Genomic DNA, 18,904 nt, shown 5'->3' on the forward strand with positions numbered 1-18,904 from the left:
GGGGGGGAAGGTACACTTACTAGGGTCTGAACTGAGCCCATGAAGGGACAATGAAACATGCGAGCAAGGACAAAGTGCGCATGCTCTAAGTGGGGACCCCACCGAATTGTGCGATTGGCAAAACGATCGATGCCGTGCTTCATCCACGTCGCCGTCCTTCATCCACGTCGCCGTGCTTCATCCACGTCGCGGTCCTTCATCCACGTCGCGGTCCTTCATGTAGTAATTGGTGACGTAATCATCGATGTCATGGCGGGTGCAGCGAACGCCCGGAATGTGTGTGGAGCGTGTGCATACCGGTCGTTCGCGCAAGTTTTCATGTTGGGTAGGGCCTTGTTGTTCGGCTCCTTGTGCCTGGGAGGTCCGTCGGGTGGGCACAGCGTGACGTTTCATTCAGTGGCTGCGAGTGGTGGTCCAATTTCGAAGAGTTTTGGACAGGGGCAAACGAACGACCCATTAAAGCTGGTACCGCACTTCAATTGGGGTGCTCAGATTCTAAGCGAGTGCGAGAAGCATGGCTACTCAGCCGACTTGGATAATTTCCCCTTTGATGAAGACCGTCGGTGCATTGATGACCCTTGGATTGCCAAATGTTATCTGGCTCGACAACTTAGCCAGACCGTACAAACTTGTACAGATCTATTCAGCCAACATGGCAACCTCTGCCAAGTCTGGCCGGATGCTCTTGCTAATTACTGCTGTGCCACTTCACAAACATACTCACAAAGCTGCAACGCCAATCAACTTACTGGAGCAGCACATGTCCCCCCATACGACAAACAAATTGTCCAACTGTACCTACCTCGCAGCGTCCCCACTCGCAACCTGCAACAGACTTCGGACATGACTTCGTACCGGGACCTTAGACAACGGAAACAATCAACGCGGTCCAAGACAGGCTATGAAGAAACGCTGAGGGGACCACGCTCCGGTCTGTCCGTGAAGGTCGACTTGGACATGGGAGCGCGGACGGACATGGGAGCGCAGACGGACATGGGAGCGCAGACGGACATGGAAGCGCGGACGGAGGAAGTGATTTCGATACCGAGCGAAGAAAGCCTCTTCGCGTTGGAAGAGCATTTGCTAGCGAACGACGGGGCACTAGCCTGGCAAGACGGCCGGTCTTGGGCGGACTTACTGCGTCGGCAGGGCCTGGACTCGAACCTCTCCATGGGAAACCCGTCTGGTTGGGAATCCCAATCTGGTTGGGAATCCCAATCTGGTTGGGAGTTCCAGTCGTGGGACGACGAGTCGGAGTGGTGGAATGAGGAGTCGGAGTCGTGGGCCGTGCAGTCTTTGGCCTCCTCGGAGTCGAGGAGCGACTCGGCGGGGGCACTGTCTTCGTCGCAGTCGGACCGCTTAACGACCAACTTGGTGATTGTGTATCCGAGTCGGTTGCAGGTGTGTCCCTTAGTGGTATCGACTTGGAAGTCGATGCGACTGATGGCGAGTTTGTACGACCTCGAGAGCATGCTCCCAAGTCGGCAATGGCTAGAGCGCGACACAGCGAAACGTTTCATCGACCAATTCGGCGCGCAAATCCCACTGGTTCTCGATGGTGCGCGCTGGCTCGCTCGGGAACCCCAAACCCGATCCCAAGACCAAGTCAGAACCGAAGACCAAGTCAGAACCGAAGACCAAGATCGGGTTCAAGACTCAGCCACAAGTTCAACATCAGCCACAAGTTCGACGTCGAGTACAGAGTGTGAAGGAGGGTTTGGTCGGTTCAGTCGCGAAGTATCAGGTTTAGCGATCCAGTATGTTTCAGGCGAATTGACGATTGAGGAAACCAAGACGCAATTAGTTCAAGTCCTGGATCGCAACTTCCGCGTATTGAATGGTGACCGAGCGCGATTAAATCCTCAGCAGTTACGACAGACATTACGTTACACTGGTTTCATATCGGATGCATTCCAAATCGCACCCGGATGTTGGCAAAACCACCTACTCGCTACGGCAGCTCGAGACCGCTCGAATCGTCTAGAAGTGTCGCAAGTTGTACCGCGTATTGTCGACATGCTGAACTACCTTGAAGACAAAATCGCAAACTGCGGAAACTGTCTTGACAAAGTGTGGCAAGAAGTCGAACGAATCGCGGCCACAAAATCCTCACCAGGACAGCGACGGGATGAAGAGCACAAGGCTTCTGATGCAAGTCAATCATCTGAAGGTCAGTGGTCTGACCAGGGTCAGTGGTCTGAGCAGGGTCAGTGGTCTGAGCAGTTTTCTGACCCATGGTCTGCTGAGCATTCGTCCGACTCCCCGCCGTCGTCGGTGGTAAGTGATTGGGTTTTAGAAAACGTGCGATGGACGCGCGTTCAGCTGGAACATCTGCAGATTGACCCGAGTCGGACCTGGGGCGACATCATGGTGACACTTGTCAACGGCGCAATATTGCCTTTCACAAACCAACGTGAAGGTGAAGAAAATGTATACGGAGATATGGCGTATAAGTTCCTTCTAGCACTCACCACAGACGTGTCCGAACCAGTACCCAGACTCGGTCTAGAAGTGCACAAGTTTATCCGTAACGACCTTGGTTGCACTCGTAAACCCCATCGCAGATTGCAAGCAGGCGAGGAGGAGCTGGAGGACGTCATGGGCGACACAAAAGCGGGGATGGAAGAGACGGTAGAGGACACCGTCAATGACTATCAGCTCTTCGATGTCGAAATGCGTATGGCGGACTCGTCTGCCGTGGAAGGGAATGTGGTCGGAGACGAAAGGTGGGAGATGGAGGAACGGGAAGAGAGGTCATTACAAACCGACGTGCCGCGTATGTTGCGGCGGAAGGGACCGTTCACGATTGAGCGTGAGATTCAATTGCTGGAAAGCGGCGCAGAGGCGGAGACAAAACCACGAATGAGAGCCCCTGAGCCGGACGCGGAGGAGGGTGCCGACCTGCGCTTCTTGCCCCGCAAGGCGTTGTTGGGTCGCTTCCAAGACATGTATGATGTCGCACAAATGCGCGAAGATCTTCGCAACAAACGCGCCGAGAAAAACATCGCAACAGAGCAAGCGACCGCACCCGTGACGGGACCTGTGACGGGTCCGGTGACGGGACCGGTGACGGGACCGGTGACGGGACCGGTGACGGGTGGGCGGGCACTAGCGTTGCGGATGGTGGAAGACACCGACTCCGTCGATGGTGGTCCCCTTTCCCCTGGTCTTGAGAAGTATGGGGACATTGCATCTGATAACCACCAAGACCTGGAGTATGAGCCGTTGGACCTATCACCTGCGAGCGAAACGGGGGCGACGGCGCGAGAGATGGCACCAGCTGTTGGGGCACCTGGACCGTTGGGAGCGGTGGGTCGTGTGCCTCCATCACACAGTGCGCCAGAGCGTGTATGGCGTGATGAGGATCCGAGTGCTGGTGTATGGCCGGTTGGTTTTCCGATAGAAGGAATCAATTTGGTTCTGCCAGTGGCGGTAGATAACCTGGGTTTATCGCCAGGGTTTGTACGAGCGGAGATGAATGGTACGAGCGTGTCTGGATTATCAGGTAATAGTTCACCGTATGCACTTGCGCAGAGTGAACACCCATTACAGACAAGGACAAGACCTTTGGTACCTGTTACGGGACCGGGTGCCGAAGTTCAGGGTTTTCAATGTGCTGACCGACTTACGTTTTTCTTCTCCGACTTTGTCGGCCGTTGGCTCGCACGCGCCAATTGTTACGACCTACTTGCGGCGTTCGGATGTAAAGGACAACGTGCAGGAGCACTCCTTCCTTTGCCCCTTGCACTGCATGCATGTCCACACACGTGGATACGTGGCTGCAGTACACGAGTCACCTCTGGTGAAATATTCCGTCAACTCAATCAAGCAAGCAACTCTTCAACGGCGGACGGAGATGACTTGCTTTTCGAAAAACGCGACTTAGCAGAAATCGTCGGAGCCAGTCCTGATGGACATTCCGTGAACACGCAGCTAGACCCGTTGGTAGCACACTCGGCTGCAGCACAGAGCATTGCACTCCTCGCAAAACGGCTGCCCAAGTCCGCTGCTTATTCACCCTTACGAGAGTGTTTGCGTTCTGCCACTCGTAGTGCACAAGAACTACCCGAACTGCAAAGCAGCCTCAAGGGTCAAGGTATGTTGCCCCACGAAGACTGGGATGACGATTTCACTGAACCGTTCAACACACTTGGAACGTCGGCGCTCTTCGAAACGGAGCCTGTGCCAGATTCGGCGGAGCTGGAAGGCCATGGCCTACCCCAGGAGGTCTTTCCAGAAAAATTGCCGCCAACTTTGGTTCAAGACCCGCCAGCTCAAGATCCGTCGTCACTGGTTCAAGACCCGGCGACGCCAGACCAGGTGCAATATTCACTGACTCATGAAGCATTTAAAAGTCCCTTCGACCTACTCTACCAAGAGCTCCAAACTATCGCGAGAACGGCATACCCGGAGCAACTAAGCGCCCAAACCAGTCACGCCCAATCCGAGATACCCCTGACAGCTTTCACCTTAGTCATCCTTTTTTATTCCGGCCTTCTCGATGGCACGACACACCAAAGATAAACGGTACACATCGACAACACACTCACACATGTGTCATCACATCACACACATGTGTGTCATCACATCACACACATGTGTGTCATCACATCACACACATGTGTAATCACATCACATCACACACATGTGTGTCATGGTCAGAGATGTGTATTCACGACGAGCGAAGGACAGCGAATTTCGGGCGCGGTCCGCTTACAAGTTAATCCAGATCGACAATGAGTTTCGTTTGTTTACTTCTGAGGTGGAGCGAGTGATTGATTTATGTGCGGCCCCCGGTAGTTGGAGTCAGGTGATAGCGGCGAAGTTAGGTCCGCCTTCGGGACCTGTAGGTCCCGGGCCCGATTCCAGCTCCGCCCCGAATTCGGGACCGAGTCCCATATTGGTTGCGGTTGACTTACAGGAAATGGCTCCTATTCGGGGTGTACATTGTCTACAGGGCGACATCACAAGTCCTGCCACACTGACCCGAATCGACACACTGTTAGGACATTGTCCCGCAGATCTCGTGGTCTGCGATGGTGCGCCCGATGTAACTGGCAGTCATGTCATCGATGAACATCTCCAACTTGACCTACTATATGCAGCCGTACGAGTCTGTCTTGTCGAACTCAAACCTGGAGGCAACTTCGTTACCAAATTCTTCAAAGACAAGCATGCACATATCTTCGTCGAAGTACTCACACTATTCTTTCAAGAAGTGTACACTCATAAACCTCCCAGCAGCAGAGACCAGTCAATGGAAGCCTTCGCCATTTGTAAACATCTCAGGTAAGGGGGAGGGGAGGGGGAGGGGAGGGAGCAGAATGGTGAATTGGACAGAATGGGGAATTGGAGGGTGGTGACAAAAATGATACTACTTCCTTTCAGAGTACCCGACGACTTCCAGGTGCCCATTGACGCGCCGCTCGCCTGCTTTTTAGACTATGTCAGCAGCAAGCTTTTATAGACGCATTGAGTGGCGTGTTTTTCCCGACCGTCCAATAGCGCGTCGACAATCACAGCGTGCTTAGCTACGCCTGACTTCTAGCGCAGCGGTATCGTCAGCCTCCGTATCTGGGGTCCTACTTCTACCAGTGGGTCTTAGTGTGTCCTATCTGGTGTCCTAGTGTGTTCTATCTGGGGTCCTATTTGGGGTCTTAGTGTGTCCTATCTGGTGTCCTATCCGGGGTCCTAGAGTGTTTAATTACCTTGTTTGGGTATGTAGTTTAGGTGCAAGTTCCTTTTGTATGATTGGTAGAATAACACTGAGTACATGAGAGGTAAGAAGTCGTCCACCAGTAATGAGTGTGAATAGATTGCCAGTGTACCAAGCGGCACCCATGACAAGTGCGGCAGTTAAGCCGAGCATGAAGATGATGGGTTGTCGAATAACGAACATAATTTCATTCCAACCAAGAAGGATACAGAGCAGCCACATCCACCAAGATTGTTTTGTCATTTGTCCACCTGTTGCCTGTATGAATTGTGCTTCTTGACATGCCTTGAGCATGAATTTCTCAGAGGTTGATAATGACTCGGACTGTTTAATTCCGAACAATAATGGTTGTTGAGATAGCTCGAGAAGGCGTGGGTCTACGAACTCATCATGAACTAGAGCATGAAGATCGACTTTGTATTCGCAAATGATAGGGAATAATGCAAGTGCTTTACTCTTGGCTTCACGATACAACCTCTTAATATCATCTGGTTTTGTTGTCGCCCAATAGTTCGGCACACCATCTTCATCTGTCTCAAAGAAACGTTTAAAGCGTTTATATACTTGGTCGCAAATACGGTCACTACGTCTCGCAAAACTTTCACGCAAACATTCATACAATACCATATTGAAACGCATCCTCTCATCAGATTCTGTTGTCATGAAAGGTGTACTAGCACGTGTCATAGTGCTTTCGACAATTTCGCGACTAGGTTCTTCACATTTGTCCGTGCCGTGATTCGAACCCACGATGCCTTGAAGCGCCACACCGTATTGAGGATATAAACGAGTAGAATTATCCAGCAATATCTTCGTCGCCTCATTCCAATAATTATTCAAGTCAGGCTCCAACTGCAACATCTCAATCTGTTCACGAATACCCTGTACTGGTTCTTCAAGTATATTTTTGAATGATTGTAATTCGCTCTCTTTAAACTTTGTTCTCATCTCGATCAAATTCTCTTTCAACAATGACATTTGTAAATCGCTCGTAAATTCATGATTCAACTTGACATCATTTTCACCCAACGATACAGAAAAGTTGATGCTAGATGACTTACATTTTTTTGCAAAATCATCCAATGTCATATCCATCCAATTAGAAAGATACTTGATATCCAATTGCCTCCAAAATTCAAATATATCTGATCCATCATCCAACAATCGTGAGGACTTATAAGGATCTTTACGACCTAATTTTTCAAGATATTTGGCAGCTTCTTTCAAACATTTTTGTCGTTCCATATTGAGTGAAGTATCGTAAATTTTTTGAAGTTCATAATAGCAATCATCTAATAGTTCATTAAGTTTTTTATTGTATACATTAGTATCATATCTCCAAGCATCTTTATGATAATCATGAATGACAAATGATAATAAATTTTGTATTATCGTGTTCGTGTTATCATTTATAGTAAGGTTATCACCCACAGTAAGGTTATCCTTATTCTTGTCGTGATCAAAGATGACATCATAGTCATGTTGTGCTAGACCATCTTTCATTTTCATGAAAGCTCTAATTTTAATTTCATCACAACGATATATTGCAACCATTTCTTTTTGTGAAGGTATATCTAATTGATCGCTATTCATGATAGTATTCCATATACTTTCACAATACATTGGAAAACCATCAGCAGGTATAGTTCTAGTATAATGTTTAGGTCTTAATTTATTAAGCCAATTGAGTTTAAGATTTTTAACTTCTATATCAAAGTTATTTTTATCATCAACTTTACTTGGTAATCCAATGACGCTGAATTTAAAGAAATCATCAGCAGTACTATTTTGAAGTGGTAATGGTTTCTTAATACCATCCCATATATCAACAACATCTTGTAATAATAATCTTTCTAATTTATGAATTGGTGTTAATGATGATGAATGATCACGTATAATAAAGATCATATGTGTTCTAGTATGATTATCCATTCTTGAATCCATTCTTGAATCCATTTTTGAAGAATCATTAGTATGAAATAATTCTAACATGACAGCTAATACTGTCTTTAATAAACCATAGTTACTTGCTGTGTAACGACCTATATCATGATACCACATATTTACTATTACAGCATCAGCTACTGCTAAACTGAATAGTGAAGCACGATGCTCAAATGTCAGTCTATCCTCACCTCGCTCCTTACTGTCTGTACCTTCAACATCAATCACCAATGTTGAAGACTCAATATCACGACTACACCATACACCACGAGTCGTCTGACCACGACCACACATCGAATCCATCTCCGGAAACTTTGTACCAAATAACGCATTCAATAACGTACTCTTCCCACTACTCTGACAACCTAATACCGTCACCACATTATACTCCAATCCACAATCCAACAAACCCAACCCGTCAAACATCGTCTTGAAATCACTGTGGAACACACCATCAAAGTCCACCACCTCAACCAAACTTCGACTCTACATAGCATTGCACAATAATCATACTATACAATAATCATACTATACAGTAATCATGCTATACACTCCCCACCAGACCCCGCCCGCTTACGACTTCCGACATGCTCCGAATTTTTCTAATGAAATTGATCGTCACGGCGACCACCTTACTCTCGGTCCTGGGCTCCGCCGACGAGACGAACCATACCTGGACACCCCCGGACTTTTTCACACCTGGCGAGTATCAACTCTTCGGTTTCGCCAACGCAGCCGGACCGATCCCTCGATCTAAGTGACGACCACGCCCGCCCTAGTACCGCCACGCCACGCCCGCCCTAGTACCGCCACGCCCGCCCTAGTACCGCCACGGATGTGACGCACATGTAGTGTGTGAATAAACACAAATGTTAAGACACACTTGTGTTGTAGTGTTCGACGGAAGTTTGAATTTGTTTGTGAGGACTACTTTAGTATGACAGTATGTGGTTCATGTAACTGTCGATGTTTTGGAATGATAACATCATCGGATTCTCTAGTTTGTGGAAGTGACTTTGTTACGGATTGTCTAAAAATATTTTCGGAGTGTGCACTGTTATTGGATCCGGGTATATCATCACTTTGGGTCGAAGGTAATCTAAGTGTTCTGTATAATGGTTCTGCTAGGCCATGTGTGAATCATGTGATGGAAATAGAAGCTCATGAATATTGGATGCCAGTAATAGATGAGTTAAATGGTTATAGCTTTACATTGGCGCCTAGTGAGTTATTATATACGGGCAATATGTCGGATACTAGACTTACTTTAGTATTATCTGAGATGCCATTTTATGATGGTTCGACTGCAACCTTAGTTGAAAATGATACGTATGTTCAATTGCAAGTCGGTGCCAAGTACTCTTTTGCTGGAGATTATATCGGACATGCTGCACATGGCAACCCTCTCATTTGGGACAGTACAGGACGCGGTGCTGTCAGTCGTAGACACCCTTGCTTCACTACACCACCCACCATACCTATCGCCTGCCAATTCAACGAACTCACTGCATCATCCAGACTCACTCTCGATTGCGCCTGGACTCCGGTCTTCGACGCACTCTCCTTCATCATTCCAGGACAACCGCTTCAAATCAACCTAAACATCAACATGCCCAATCAACTCGATGGCTACAATCTACCACCCTTGCTCCCCCCACTAAAAAACATCGAACTACGCAACTACCATAAGGTACTCTGGAGACCTAATAGTCACCAATTCAGAGACGGTATCAATTTCCCCGTCTGCGCACACGAAAGTAACTCACACTGACTCACACACTCACCGACTCACACACTCACCGACTCACACACTCACCAACTTACACACTCACCGACTCACACACTCACCGACTCACACACTCACCGACTCACACACTCACCGACTCACACACTCACCGACTCACACACTCACCGACTCACCCAGCTGTCCCCCCCCGTAGAGGGCACAACCGACCCGTACCTGGCCGCAAGTTTCGCCGATCCTGCCATTGGACGAGCCATCATGGGCAACAGCTGGACACATGTGAGTAGTGAGATTGAGTGCTTCGAACAGGGCGGGAGACTTATGGATGAAAACGAATTCAAAATGCTCTTCGGCAATTCAACCCACTCCGGTTGCCTCCGAAAAAATCAACGCCGCATCGCCTACACCCATCGGCCCAATAAGCATGCACCCATCGAGCCAAGTAATAATACCTGTCACTAATATCTGCCACATTGCAGGCCCTAACTGTTGACCAGGTCATGCCGTGAAGTGCTAACTACATAGCTGTTGTTGCTTAGACATGGGAACAAGCTTCAGTCGGGAACGGGCTGCAGCGGGAACCAGCTCCTCAAAATGAGCTGCAGGTGAGTTAGAACGATAAAATCAAGGGGTGGCGCATAGAGTGGGTATTCCCTCTCATTGAGCACTCAGTCCCAGTGGCAGGTCATGACCGGGCCCTAATCCTGACCCCTGCCCTGTGTCCTCGTCCCTGGTCCTGGCTAGAGGTCTGCGGCGGGCGGAGGGCTTCTGGGGGGACTCCGGAGAGGCGATGCACTACGGGCTGGAGGTGGGGAGCGAGACCGGGAGCGCGGGGGTGGAGAGCGGGATCGTCGCGGGGGTGAGCGTGAGCGGTCACGTTTGTAGGGGCTGCGTTCGTCGTGTGTGCGTTCATCACGGCCGTTGCGTTCGTCTCGGCTGCTGCGTTCATCGCGAGGTCGATCTTCCCGACGGCGACGACGTTCGAAGGAATCGGTCGAGTATCGACGAGAGCGGGCATAAGGCGAACCCGTGCGTCGAGGCGAGTAACGTCGCGGGGAGTAGGCACGACCACCACGACCACCGTAGCCGCGTTCAGGTGAGTATCCACGTTTCCGTTTGAGACCTGGCGAAGGTGAACGCCTCCTCATGGGTAGCGGACCGGTGTACTGGTCGGGAAGATAAACCGCAATCGAAGCAGACTGTTCCAAATGAGTGTGCAACGTGGACCCATTCAGCAAGGTCACGGCTTCCTGGGTACTTTCACGATCACGGTACTCCACAACTCCAACCTGTGAAATGTAGCATGGCGACAGGTGGGACGTGCGATAGGTGGGACGTGCGTGCGATGGGTAGTGCGACAGGTGCGATGGGTAGTGCGACAGGTGCGATGGGTAGTGCGACAGGTGCGATGGGTAGTGCGACAGGTGCGATGGGTTACGCCGTCTTCATGGACAGTGGCGAAGCCGACTGCTCCAGCTTTTCGCATATGATCCTTAAGGTCTTGCCATGATGTGTATTTTGGCAAGCCGGTCACTATAACTTTATATTCGGACCTACAGTCATTACTACAAGAAGAACCAGGGGTTAAGGGTGAAGAAACTGTAGAGAGGGGTTAGGGGTGAAGAAACTGTAGAGAGGGGTTAGGGGAAGATGTTAAGGGGAGGGGGAAGTACCGTTGAGGGGGGGCGTTGTATTTATTCATCTCATTCAATTGCTTGAGTCTTTTTTGACCGGTAAATTCTATTTTTACTCGGACACCCAAGATTCGCGTTTCGTCACTCTGTGCTACCGCCTTCTCAGCACTCTCATAATCCGCGAATTCGGCGAACGCGTAAGAAGAACCGTTGCGTGTCCGACCGTACTTGACATCCACATCGCGAACCTTCCCAAACTAAAAAGAGCTACCATTCAAGGAGACTAGACTTATATTAGCTAACTATATTACTATACCCATAGCTAGCTCTTGTCCTCTATTCCTGCACTGTTTGTTACCTTTGATAGCTCGCTGGTCAAGTCCTCACTATTCACATCATCCGGCAAGTTCCCAACATAGACTCTATTCCGGTCTTTAGAGTCCATCCCCTTTTAAAAATAAAAGTACGACCATGGCCTCTTTCACCACAGCTGTCATCTCATCTGCTTTCGAAATAAGCTCTGCTCCTGCACGACCCAAGGCACGCGGTCACATTTTCGGTAGGCCCAAAACGCGCCCAAAATAGTGTGCACACACGTGTGCGAGCTGAAAAATGAGAGCTATTTTTCAACAGTAGTTAAAAGAAGATATCCACATGTCAGTTGAGGGCTGGACGAAGAAGCTGATAGAGTTGAAGCAGGAGCATTTGCTCGATGGCAAGAATAATGTAGAAAATATTGTGAAACAGTTGGATCGCGTAGAAGCGAATTATCCAGGTGGTGTAGAAGCGTACATATGTAATGCGCGTCGTTTATTGACCGACTCAAAGAATAGCGTTGACACGTTTGCAGGTTACAAGCCTTCAGTACCTCCTACGTTCGACATTGATCTACAGAGTGGGGATCCGGACTCGATTTTTGCCCTTGAATCTATCGGGCGTGAGTGTATTCCCAAGGTAGGGTTTGTGTTAGTGGCAGGTGGTTTAGGTGAACGATTAGGTTACCCGGACATCAAGTTGAAATTGTTTACGCAAGTAACGGAAGAGATGACATACATTGAGTATTATTGTCATTCGATAAAGACATGTCAAAATATTGCTGACAAATTGGTAACGACCTTTCAGAAGACGGACCCTGCGATCGTAGTACCGGAGAAGAAGGTGGACGGGGTGGACGGGGTTAAGAAGACGGTGTTGCCGTTATTTATTATGACGAGTGGGGACACCCATGAGAAGACGGTGGAGTTTCTGAAAGAGAAAGAGTATTTTGGATTGGCGAAGGAGCAAGTGTATATTCGGCAGCAAGAGAAGGTGCCGGCGTTGAGTGACTGTGATGCGCGGATTGCACTGAAGCCGGATGGTTCTGAGATCGAGACGAAGCCACATGGTCATGGTGACGTACATTTAATTCTTCATCAGAGTGGTGTGTTGGATGAGTGGCGGAGGCAGTATGGCACTGAGTGGTTATTTTTCTTCCAGGATACAAATTGTCTTGCTTTCAGAGCGTTGTATCCTATGTTGGGTATTGCTAAGCGTGAGGGTTTAACGATGAACTCATTAGCCATTCCACGTATGGCTAAAGAAGCTGTGGGTGCAATTTGTAAGTTGACAAAGGATGATGGAAATATCATGGTTCTAAATGTTGAGTACAACCAACTTGATGCTCTCCTTGCTGGTGACGGTGGTGACAGACCAGAGGCCAATGGCGTATCCAAGTATCCGGGTAATTGTAACATCATTGTGTTCCATGTACCAGAGTATGCTCAAGTTCTCAAAAAATCTGGAGGTCTTGTACCCGAATTTGTTAACCCAAAATATGCTGATGACTCCAAAGTTACTTTCAAATCACCTACTCGAGTTGAATGTATGATGCAAGATATACCACGCATGTTCGATGACAAACAGATTCATGGATGTACTGTCATGCCACGTTGGTTCTGTTTTAGCACGATAAAAAATTGCTGTTCAGATGCAGCTAAAAAAGTTACTCCTGAATGCGCATTCTCCGCTGAACAAGATCTTTATCATAACTCTATTCTATGCCTACAAATTGCAGCACCAAACATTCAGATGAACATACCTGACCCCATACCAGCCACTTATAACGGCGTCGTCTATCGTGAATATCCACGCGTATGGGTCTCACCTCAAGTCGCTGTCTCGCTCACCGACATGCGCCAAATACTACGCCACAAGTCACCCGCTCAAATCATACTCACTCACGACCACGTTTTCTATGTCACGCCTCAACACTCCTGCGAATCACTTCCAATGAGCAAACCTGTAGCTCTCACCCCGGAAGAATTAGCAAGCGATACCACTCCGGATAACTATAAGGTACGAGGATACAAGCCGGCACGTGTGTAGAGGAATATTTAATCCAGCCCGAGTGTGCACACTCCACACACACGTGTGTGTGCACACACGTGGCGACGTGAATGAAGAAGTACATCATTGAGAAAAGTACTATGCCACTAGTAGGACACTAATAGGCAATTATTATCACATTGGACATTGTTGTGTCTTGTGGGTATTTTTTGTGTAATAAAAAAAGCTGCGTCCCAGATGTCTCATCGCAAGTTCGAAGCACCTCGTCACGGTTCCTTGGCTTTCTTGCCTAAGAAGAGATGCCGTCGTGGACAGGGCCGTATCCAAGCCTTCCCCAAGGACGATGCCTCTAAGAAGCCTCATTTGACTGGCTTCGTGGGCTTCAAGGCCGGCATGACTCATGTTGTCCGTGAAATCAACAGACCCGGCTCCAAGCTCCACAAGAAGGATGTTGTTGAGTCATGCACTGTCATCGACTGCCCTGATATGGTTGCTATCGGTGTGGTGGGATACAAGGAAACCCAGACGGGCCTCCGCCCCGTCACTACCTGCTTTGCCGGCTACATGTCTGACGATGTCCGTCGCCGGTTCTACCGGAAGTGGTATTGCAGCAAGAAGCGCGCCTTCACCAAATACATGAAGTCCTTTGCTGAGACCAAGGGTGAAGACAGACTCAAGAAAATTGCGGAGGAATCGGCGGTTGTTCGACTGATTGTGCACTCTCAGCCCTCCAAGGTTCCTGGCCCTCAGAAGAAGGCACACGTCATGGAGATCCAAATCAACGGCGGCTCTGTCGCGGAAAAGGTAGAGTTCGCTAAGGGGTTGTTCGAGAAGACAATTCCTGTCAACACTGTATTCGCTGAGAACGAGATGATTGATACTATCACCATCACGAAGGGCAAGGGATTCCAGGGCGTCATTAAGCGATGGGGCGTCACCAGACTCCCCCGCAAGACCCATCGTGGCTTGAGGAAGGTCGCATGTATCGGTGCCTGGCACCCTGCCCGCGTGCAGTTCCAGGTCGCCCGCGCCGGTCAGATGGGTTACCACCACCGCACCCAGATGCACAAGAAGATCTACCGAATTGGCGCTGGCTCCGACCCCCGAAATGCCGGAACCAACTGCGACCTTACCGAGAAGGCCATCACCCCCATGGGAGGCTTCCCTGGCTACGGTGCTGTCGCCAACGACTTCCTTCTCATCAAGGGTGCCGTCGCTGGACCTCGACGACGCATGATTACGCTCCGAAAGACTCTCTTCACCCCCACCTCTCGTAAGGCTCTTGAGGCCTCAGACCTCAAGTTCATCGATACCTCTTCCAAGAGAGGACACGGCAAGTTCCAGACCTCCGGCGAGAAGGCCAGTTGGATGGGACCTCTCAAGAAGGACAAGAAGGTCGCTGCCGAGTAACTTTTTTTGCCCAACAACGTCGCTCCAACCTGTTTTGTCTTTACCACATACCACCTCAGATCTTTTGTATTCGCGGTCGGTAGATGTCTCATCGTAAGTTCGAAGCACCTCGTCACGGTTCCTTGGCTTTCTTGCCTAAGAAGAGATGCCGTCGTGGACAGGGCCGTATCCAAGCCTTCCCCAAGGACGACGCCTCTAAGAAGCCTCATTTGACTGGCTTCGCGGGCTTCAAGGCCGGCATGACTCATGTTGTCCGTGAAATCAACAGACCCGGCTCCAAGCTCCACAAGAAGGATGTTGTTGAGTCATGCACTGTCATCGACTGTCCCGACATGGTTGCCATTGGGGTGGTGGGATACAAGGAAACACAGACCGGTCTTCGCGCTGTTACGACTTGTTACGCTGGCTACCTGTCCGATGATGCCCGTCGTCGTCTGTATCGTAAGTGGTATTGCAGTAAGAAGCGTGCCTTCACGAAGTACATGAAGGCCTTTGCTGAGACCAAGGGCGAGGACAGACTCAAGAAGATTGCTGAGGAATCGGCGGTTGTTCGACTGATTGTGCACTCTCAGCCCTCCAAGGTTCCTGGCACTCAGAGGAAGGCGCATGTGATGGAGATTCAGATCAATGGCGGTTCAATCGCAGAGAAGGTAGAGTTCGCCAAGGGTTTGTTTGAGAAGACAATTCCTGTCAACACTGTATTCACTGAGAACGAGATGATTGATACTATCACCATCACGAAGGGCAAGGGATTCCAGGGCGTCATTAAGCGATGGGGCGTCACCAGACTCCCGCGCAAGACCCATCGTGGCTTGAGGAAGGTCGCATGTATCGGTGCCTGGCACCCTGCCCGTGTGCAGTTCCAGGTCGCTCGTGCCGGTCAACAAGGTTACCATCACCGCACCCAGATGCACAAAAAGGTTTATCGAATTGGCGCTGGCTCTGACCCTCGAAATGCCGGAACCAACTGCGACCTTACCGAGAAGGCCATCACCCCCATGGGGGGCTTCCCTGGTTACGGAACAGTGAAGAACGATTTCCTTCTCATCAAAGGTGCTGTGGCTGGACCTCGCCGACGTCTCATTACGCTCCGCAAGACTCTCTTCCCTCCCACCTCTCGTAAGGCTCTTGAGGCCTCTGACCTGAAGTTCATCGATACATCTTCCAAGAGAGGACATGGCAAGTTCCAGACTTCTGGCGAGAAGGCCAACTGGATGGGACCTCTCAAGAAAGACAAGAAGGTCGCCACGGAGTAACTTTTTTTACCGACGAAACACCGACCAATCTGATTCCGGGAATCGAACCAGCGAACTTCAGCTTCGGAGTCACAGAACTCCGGCTGTTCATTTCGGCTCCTGTTCTCACGGGTTGTCAACAGCGGTCGCTGGTGGTCAGAGAAGAGTGGTGTGGGAGGCTCTATAGTGGTGAAAAATTTGCATGTCATGTCATTGAAGGTGTTAGCGCAGTCGGTGAATTTTTCGGAGCTGTTGAACGTAAGGCTGACATTACAAACACGTGTGTGGGAATACACACACGCGTGTATTTCGTTGGGATCGAGTTTACGTGTATTAGGGATGTAATACTGAGTATGGCAAGGAGTTGCTAGCGTTGTTTCGGGACTTGCAGAATCCGTGGCCTCGGGGAAAGAAGTTGAAGTTTGATGCGTCTTTCGCAAGTTTATTACGACCAGCGCGTTTGTCGCGTCCGTCGATTGAGAATTTGTCGTTGAATATTTCGGAGCAGTTAATTGTATGGACGTTGATTCACACGGAGTCGCAATACGTGCGACTTTGCATTTTACGTTGGTGTGTTATTGTGGCCTCCGCGCGTCTGGCCTGCCGACATTTAAACGGCGCAGAAGTCTTTGGGCGTGTCATCCGTGACAACCTGTGCGTTGTGCGAAAGATTGTTCGCGGCAGTGGCGCGTTTGGTTGCCTCTGCGCGCACGAAGACACACCATCCGACACGGCACCTGGCGCGAGGGAGTTATGGGGAAAGACTCGCGCGGGAGATGAAGACGAAGGGGAGCTACTAAAGACCGACCCAGAATATGGACGGCAACCCGAAGGGGGTGGGGTGAAAATTGAGCCTCGGACGAAGGCGGGGACGAAGGCGGAAACGAAGGGAATTATTAGACTGTCTCCACCGGGAAGACTGCGGTTCGAAGTCTGTCCATGGGAAGTGGAGTTATCTTCGCGAGCAATGAGTACAGCGACGAGTACATTATGTGAAGAGGATCAGATGACGGTGGGGACGATTACGGGGAGGGAGCGTCTGATACCACGGTGGGTGGAAGCGTCGACTGTGTCAGAACCAGCGCCAGTGGCAATGTCGCCTGAAGAGATGTTGCGAGTATTGGAATTGCAAATGGCAGAGTTGAACATCAACTTTTGTGACCACTTGTACGCAAGTGTGCAACGTTCTGTGGGCTGGTCTATTACGACCTTGCCTCTTTTCTACGAAGCGGCGGCGGTTTGGCATGAACTGGCTGCGCCGGTTCCTGGACGAGTTTCTCGTGTACTGCTGTGCGCGCATACACGTGCTGTGCGCGCGTGTTCCGCGGACGCAGCACATGGTAGCACTCGCGAGGCCTCCCGCGCACGGGTCCTGCGGCGCACGGCGGCCCTCCTAAGACGAGCGGCGCCACAACTTGACCGCGAGACCGCGCTGGCGCCGGCCGAACGCTTCCGCGAACTCTGGCAACCGGGGCGACGCGTCACTCTGCGCGACGCACTCGCAACCGAACGACAGCCACGCGCGCGAGCCGCGAGTGACGGCACGTCACTGGACGCCTTCACGGTGTGTGCGTCGGAGGCGGCTGCGTTGGTACGGGAGTTGCGACTGGCTCTGACGAACCTGGTGGGCGGGGCGTCGCTCTTTCTGCAGGCATGGGTGGATGTGACGGCAGTGGACACCGTGGAGGCGGTGGACACCACATTGTCTGAGGACTTGGTCTGGCTGCGTCAGCGTTGGCAGGCACTGCCGGAAATCATAGAGATCTTCACACACATCGACCACATCCATGGGTGCACTAAACTCGCCGCTCATGTAAACCAAACAGTCAACAGTGAACCTAACTCCGACCGCTGCTACCACTGGTTGGTCTCAGTCCTCAGCATTTTGGCTCAAGACTCTGGCACTGAAAAAAAGACTGAAAGAATCAAAGGTATGGCTGCCGTCATATCTGGTACCACTGACCTTCAACAAAACAGGTCCATCTACTGGCTTAATATACACCCACTAGTCAAACACGTCATCGAACCTAATGTAAGCCCCCCCCCGACCGTGAGTTCACCACCGTGAGTGCCGTGAGTTATCCCCCACCGTGAGTTAATCCCCCACCTTAACCGTGAGGACATTGTAGAGAGCGGATTGGCGACAGGTACCAAGTATCCCGTTTGTGATTGACTCACAACACTTGGCGGTTTACCATCAGATCATGACTTCATTGGTGATGGAGTACGATGTGGGGCCACCTGAGTTCTGTGAGGCGTATGTAACATGTGTGCTGAATTCGTCATTGAATACAAAGCAGGTCTTGGATAAGATGCAGGTCTATCGCAGTCGACTTTTTATGCTCTGGGAGGAGTTCAAGGAGTACACTTTCTTTCATGAGTCATGTCGTCTCACACCCCAGATGCTTCAGTTTCGCGCACCCTACTTTGTACGTGAGTTCCTTGACATGTGTCCAGAAGACTTCCTCACCCGTCCTATAGACCAACTACAAGACCAACTACAACCACAAGACCAACCACAAGACACTGCCTCGCGTGAATTGTTTTACAAAGGGATAACGCACATCGTGCGCAACAAAGCTTTCTCACAGGAACTCTACAAACGACTGTTTCGGTCAGATCTTATGACCTCCCACCCACCCCGACGGTCACTGGCGCCGGCACCGACGAAGACCCGTTAACACAGACGGAGTCGATGTACGGATTGTCCATTGTACACACCGTGTTCACATGCGAGGTCCGAACCCACCATGCCTCGGTTCGAATCCAAGCTCCGGCCATTCCTCATTTTCGGGTGTTATCTAAAGATCATTTTCTCTTTTCGGGGGGGGGGGACCATGCAACGCAGCGCTGGAAGCCTAGCTAGCTGTCTGTCAACACAAAGCCACCGGGGTTT

The 18,904-nt window shown here is 50.3% G+C and overlaps 8 protein-coding genes across 8 annotated transcripts; 6 read left to right on the plus strand and 2 right to left on the minus strand.

The window, feature by feature from the left end:
• Positions 1-249: 249 nt before the first annotated feature.
• Positions 250-4,524, plus strand: GNI_165350 (hypothetical protein; the record flags this gene model as incomplete). The annotated part of the gene is made up of 1 exon (XM_011134875.1): positions 250-4,524. One exon carries the CDS (start codon positions 250-252, stop codon positions 4,522-4,524), a length of 4,275 nt encoding a protein of 1,424 aa, XP_011133177.1.
• A 130-nt stretch (positions 4,525-4,654) lies between these two features.
• On the plus strand, positions 4,655-5,293 carry GNI_165360 (ribosomal RNA methyltransferase; the record flags this gene model as incomplete). The annotated part of the gene is made up of 1 exon (XM_011134876.1): positions 4,655-5,293. The coding sequence occupies one exon, from the start codon at positions 4,655-4,657 to the stop codon at positions 5,291-5,293; it is 639 nt and encodes a 212-aa protein (XP_011133178.1).
• A 411-nt stretch (positions 5,294-5,704) lies between these two features.
• GNI_165370 (putative root hair defective 3 GTP-binding protein) lies at positions 5,705-8,331 on the minus strand (the record flags this gene model as incomplete). Its single annotated transcript, XM_011134877.1, has 3 exons — positions 5,705-8,146; positions 8,238-8,262; positions 8,297-8,331. The coding sequence occupies 3 exons, from the start codon at positions 8,329-8,331 to the stop codon at positions 5,705-5,707; spliced, it is 2,502 nt and encodes an 833-aa protein (XP_011133179.1).
• A 305-nt stretch (positions 8,332-8,636) lies between these two features.
• On the plus strand, positions 8,637-9,431 carry GNI_165380 (hypothetical protein; the record flags this gene model as incomplete). The annotated part of the gene is made up of 1 exon (XM_011134878.1): positions 8,637-9,431. One exon carries the CDS (start codon positions 8,637-8,639, stop codon positions 9,429-9,431), a length of 795 nt encoding a protein of 264 aa, XP_011133180.1.
• Positions 9,432-11,016: 1,585 nt separating this feature from the next.
• On the minus strand, positions 11,017-11,483 carry GNI_165390 (RNA recognition motif protein; the record flags this gene model as incomplete). Its single annotated transcript, XM_011134879.1, has 2 exons — positions 11,017-11,295; positions 11,397-11,483. 2 exons carry the CDS (start codon positions 11,481-11,483, stop codon positions 11,017-11,019), a joined length of 366 nt encoding a protein of 121 aa, XP_011133181.1.
• A 209-nt stretch (positions 11,484-11,692) lies between these two features.
• Positions 11,693-14,773, plus strand: GNI_165400 (60S ribosomal protein L3; the record flags this gene model as incomplete). Its single annotated transcript, XM_011134880.1, has 2 exons — positions 11,693-13,372; positions 13,517-14,773. 2 exons carry the CDS (start codon positions 11,693-11,695, stop codon positions 14,771-14,773), a joined length of 2,937 nt encoding a protein of 978 aa, XP_011133182.1.
• An 83-nt stretch (positions 14,774-14,856) lies between these two features.
• On the plus strand, positions 14,857-16,029 carry GNI_165410 (60S ribosomal protein L3; the record flags this gene model as incomplete). The annotated part of the gene is made up of 1 exon (XM_011134881.1): positions 14,857-16,029. One exon carries the CDS (start codon positions 14,857-14,859, stop codon positions 16,027-16,029), a length of 1,173 nt encoding a protein of 390 aa, XP_011133183.1.
• A 186-nt stretch (positions 16,030-16,215) lies between these two features.
• GNI_165420 (hypothetical protein) lies at positions 16,216-18,689 on the plus strand (the record flags this gene model as incomplete). The annotated part of the gene is made up of 3 exons (XM_011134882.1): positions 16,216-16,266; positions 16,346-18,040; positions 18,138-18,689. The coding sequence occupies 3 exons, from the start codon at positions 16,216-16,218 to the stop codon at positions 18,687-18,689; spliced, it is 2,298 nt and encodes a 765-aa protein (XP_011133184.1).
• Positions 18,690-18,904: the final 215 nt, after the last annotated feature.

The sequence above is a fragment of the Gregarina niphandrodes genome (assembly GCF_000223845.1).
Source record: "Gregarina niphandrodes unplaced genomic scaffold scaffold00053, whole genome shotgun sequence".
Lineage (NCBI taxonomy): Eukaryota > Apicomplexa > Conoidasida > Eugregarinorida > Gregarinidae > Gregarina > Gregarina niphandrodes.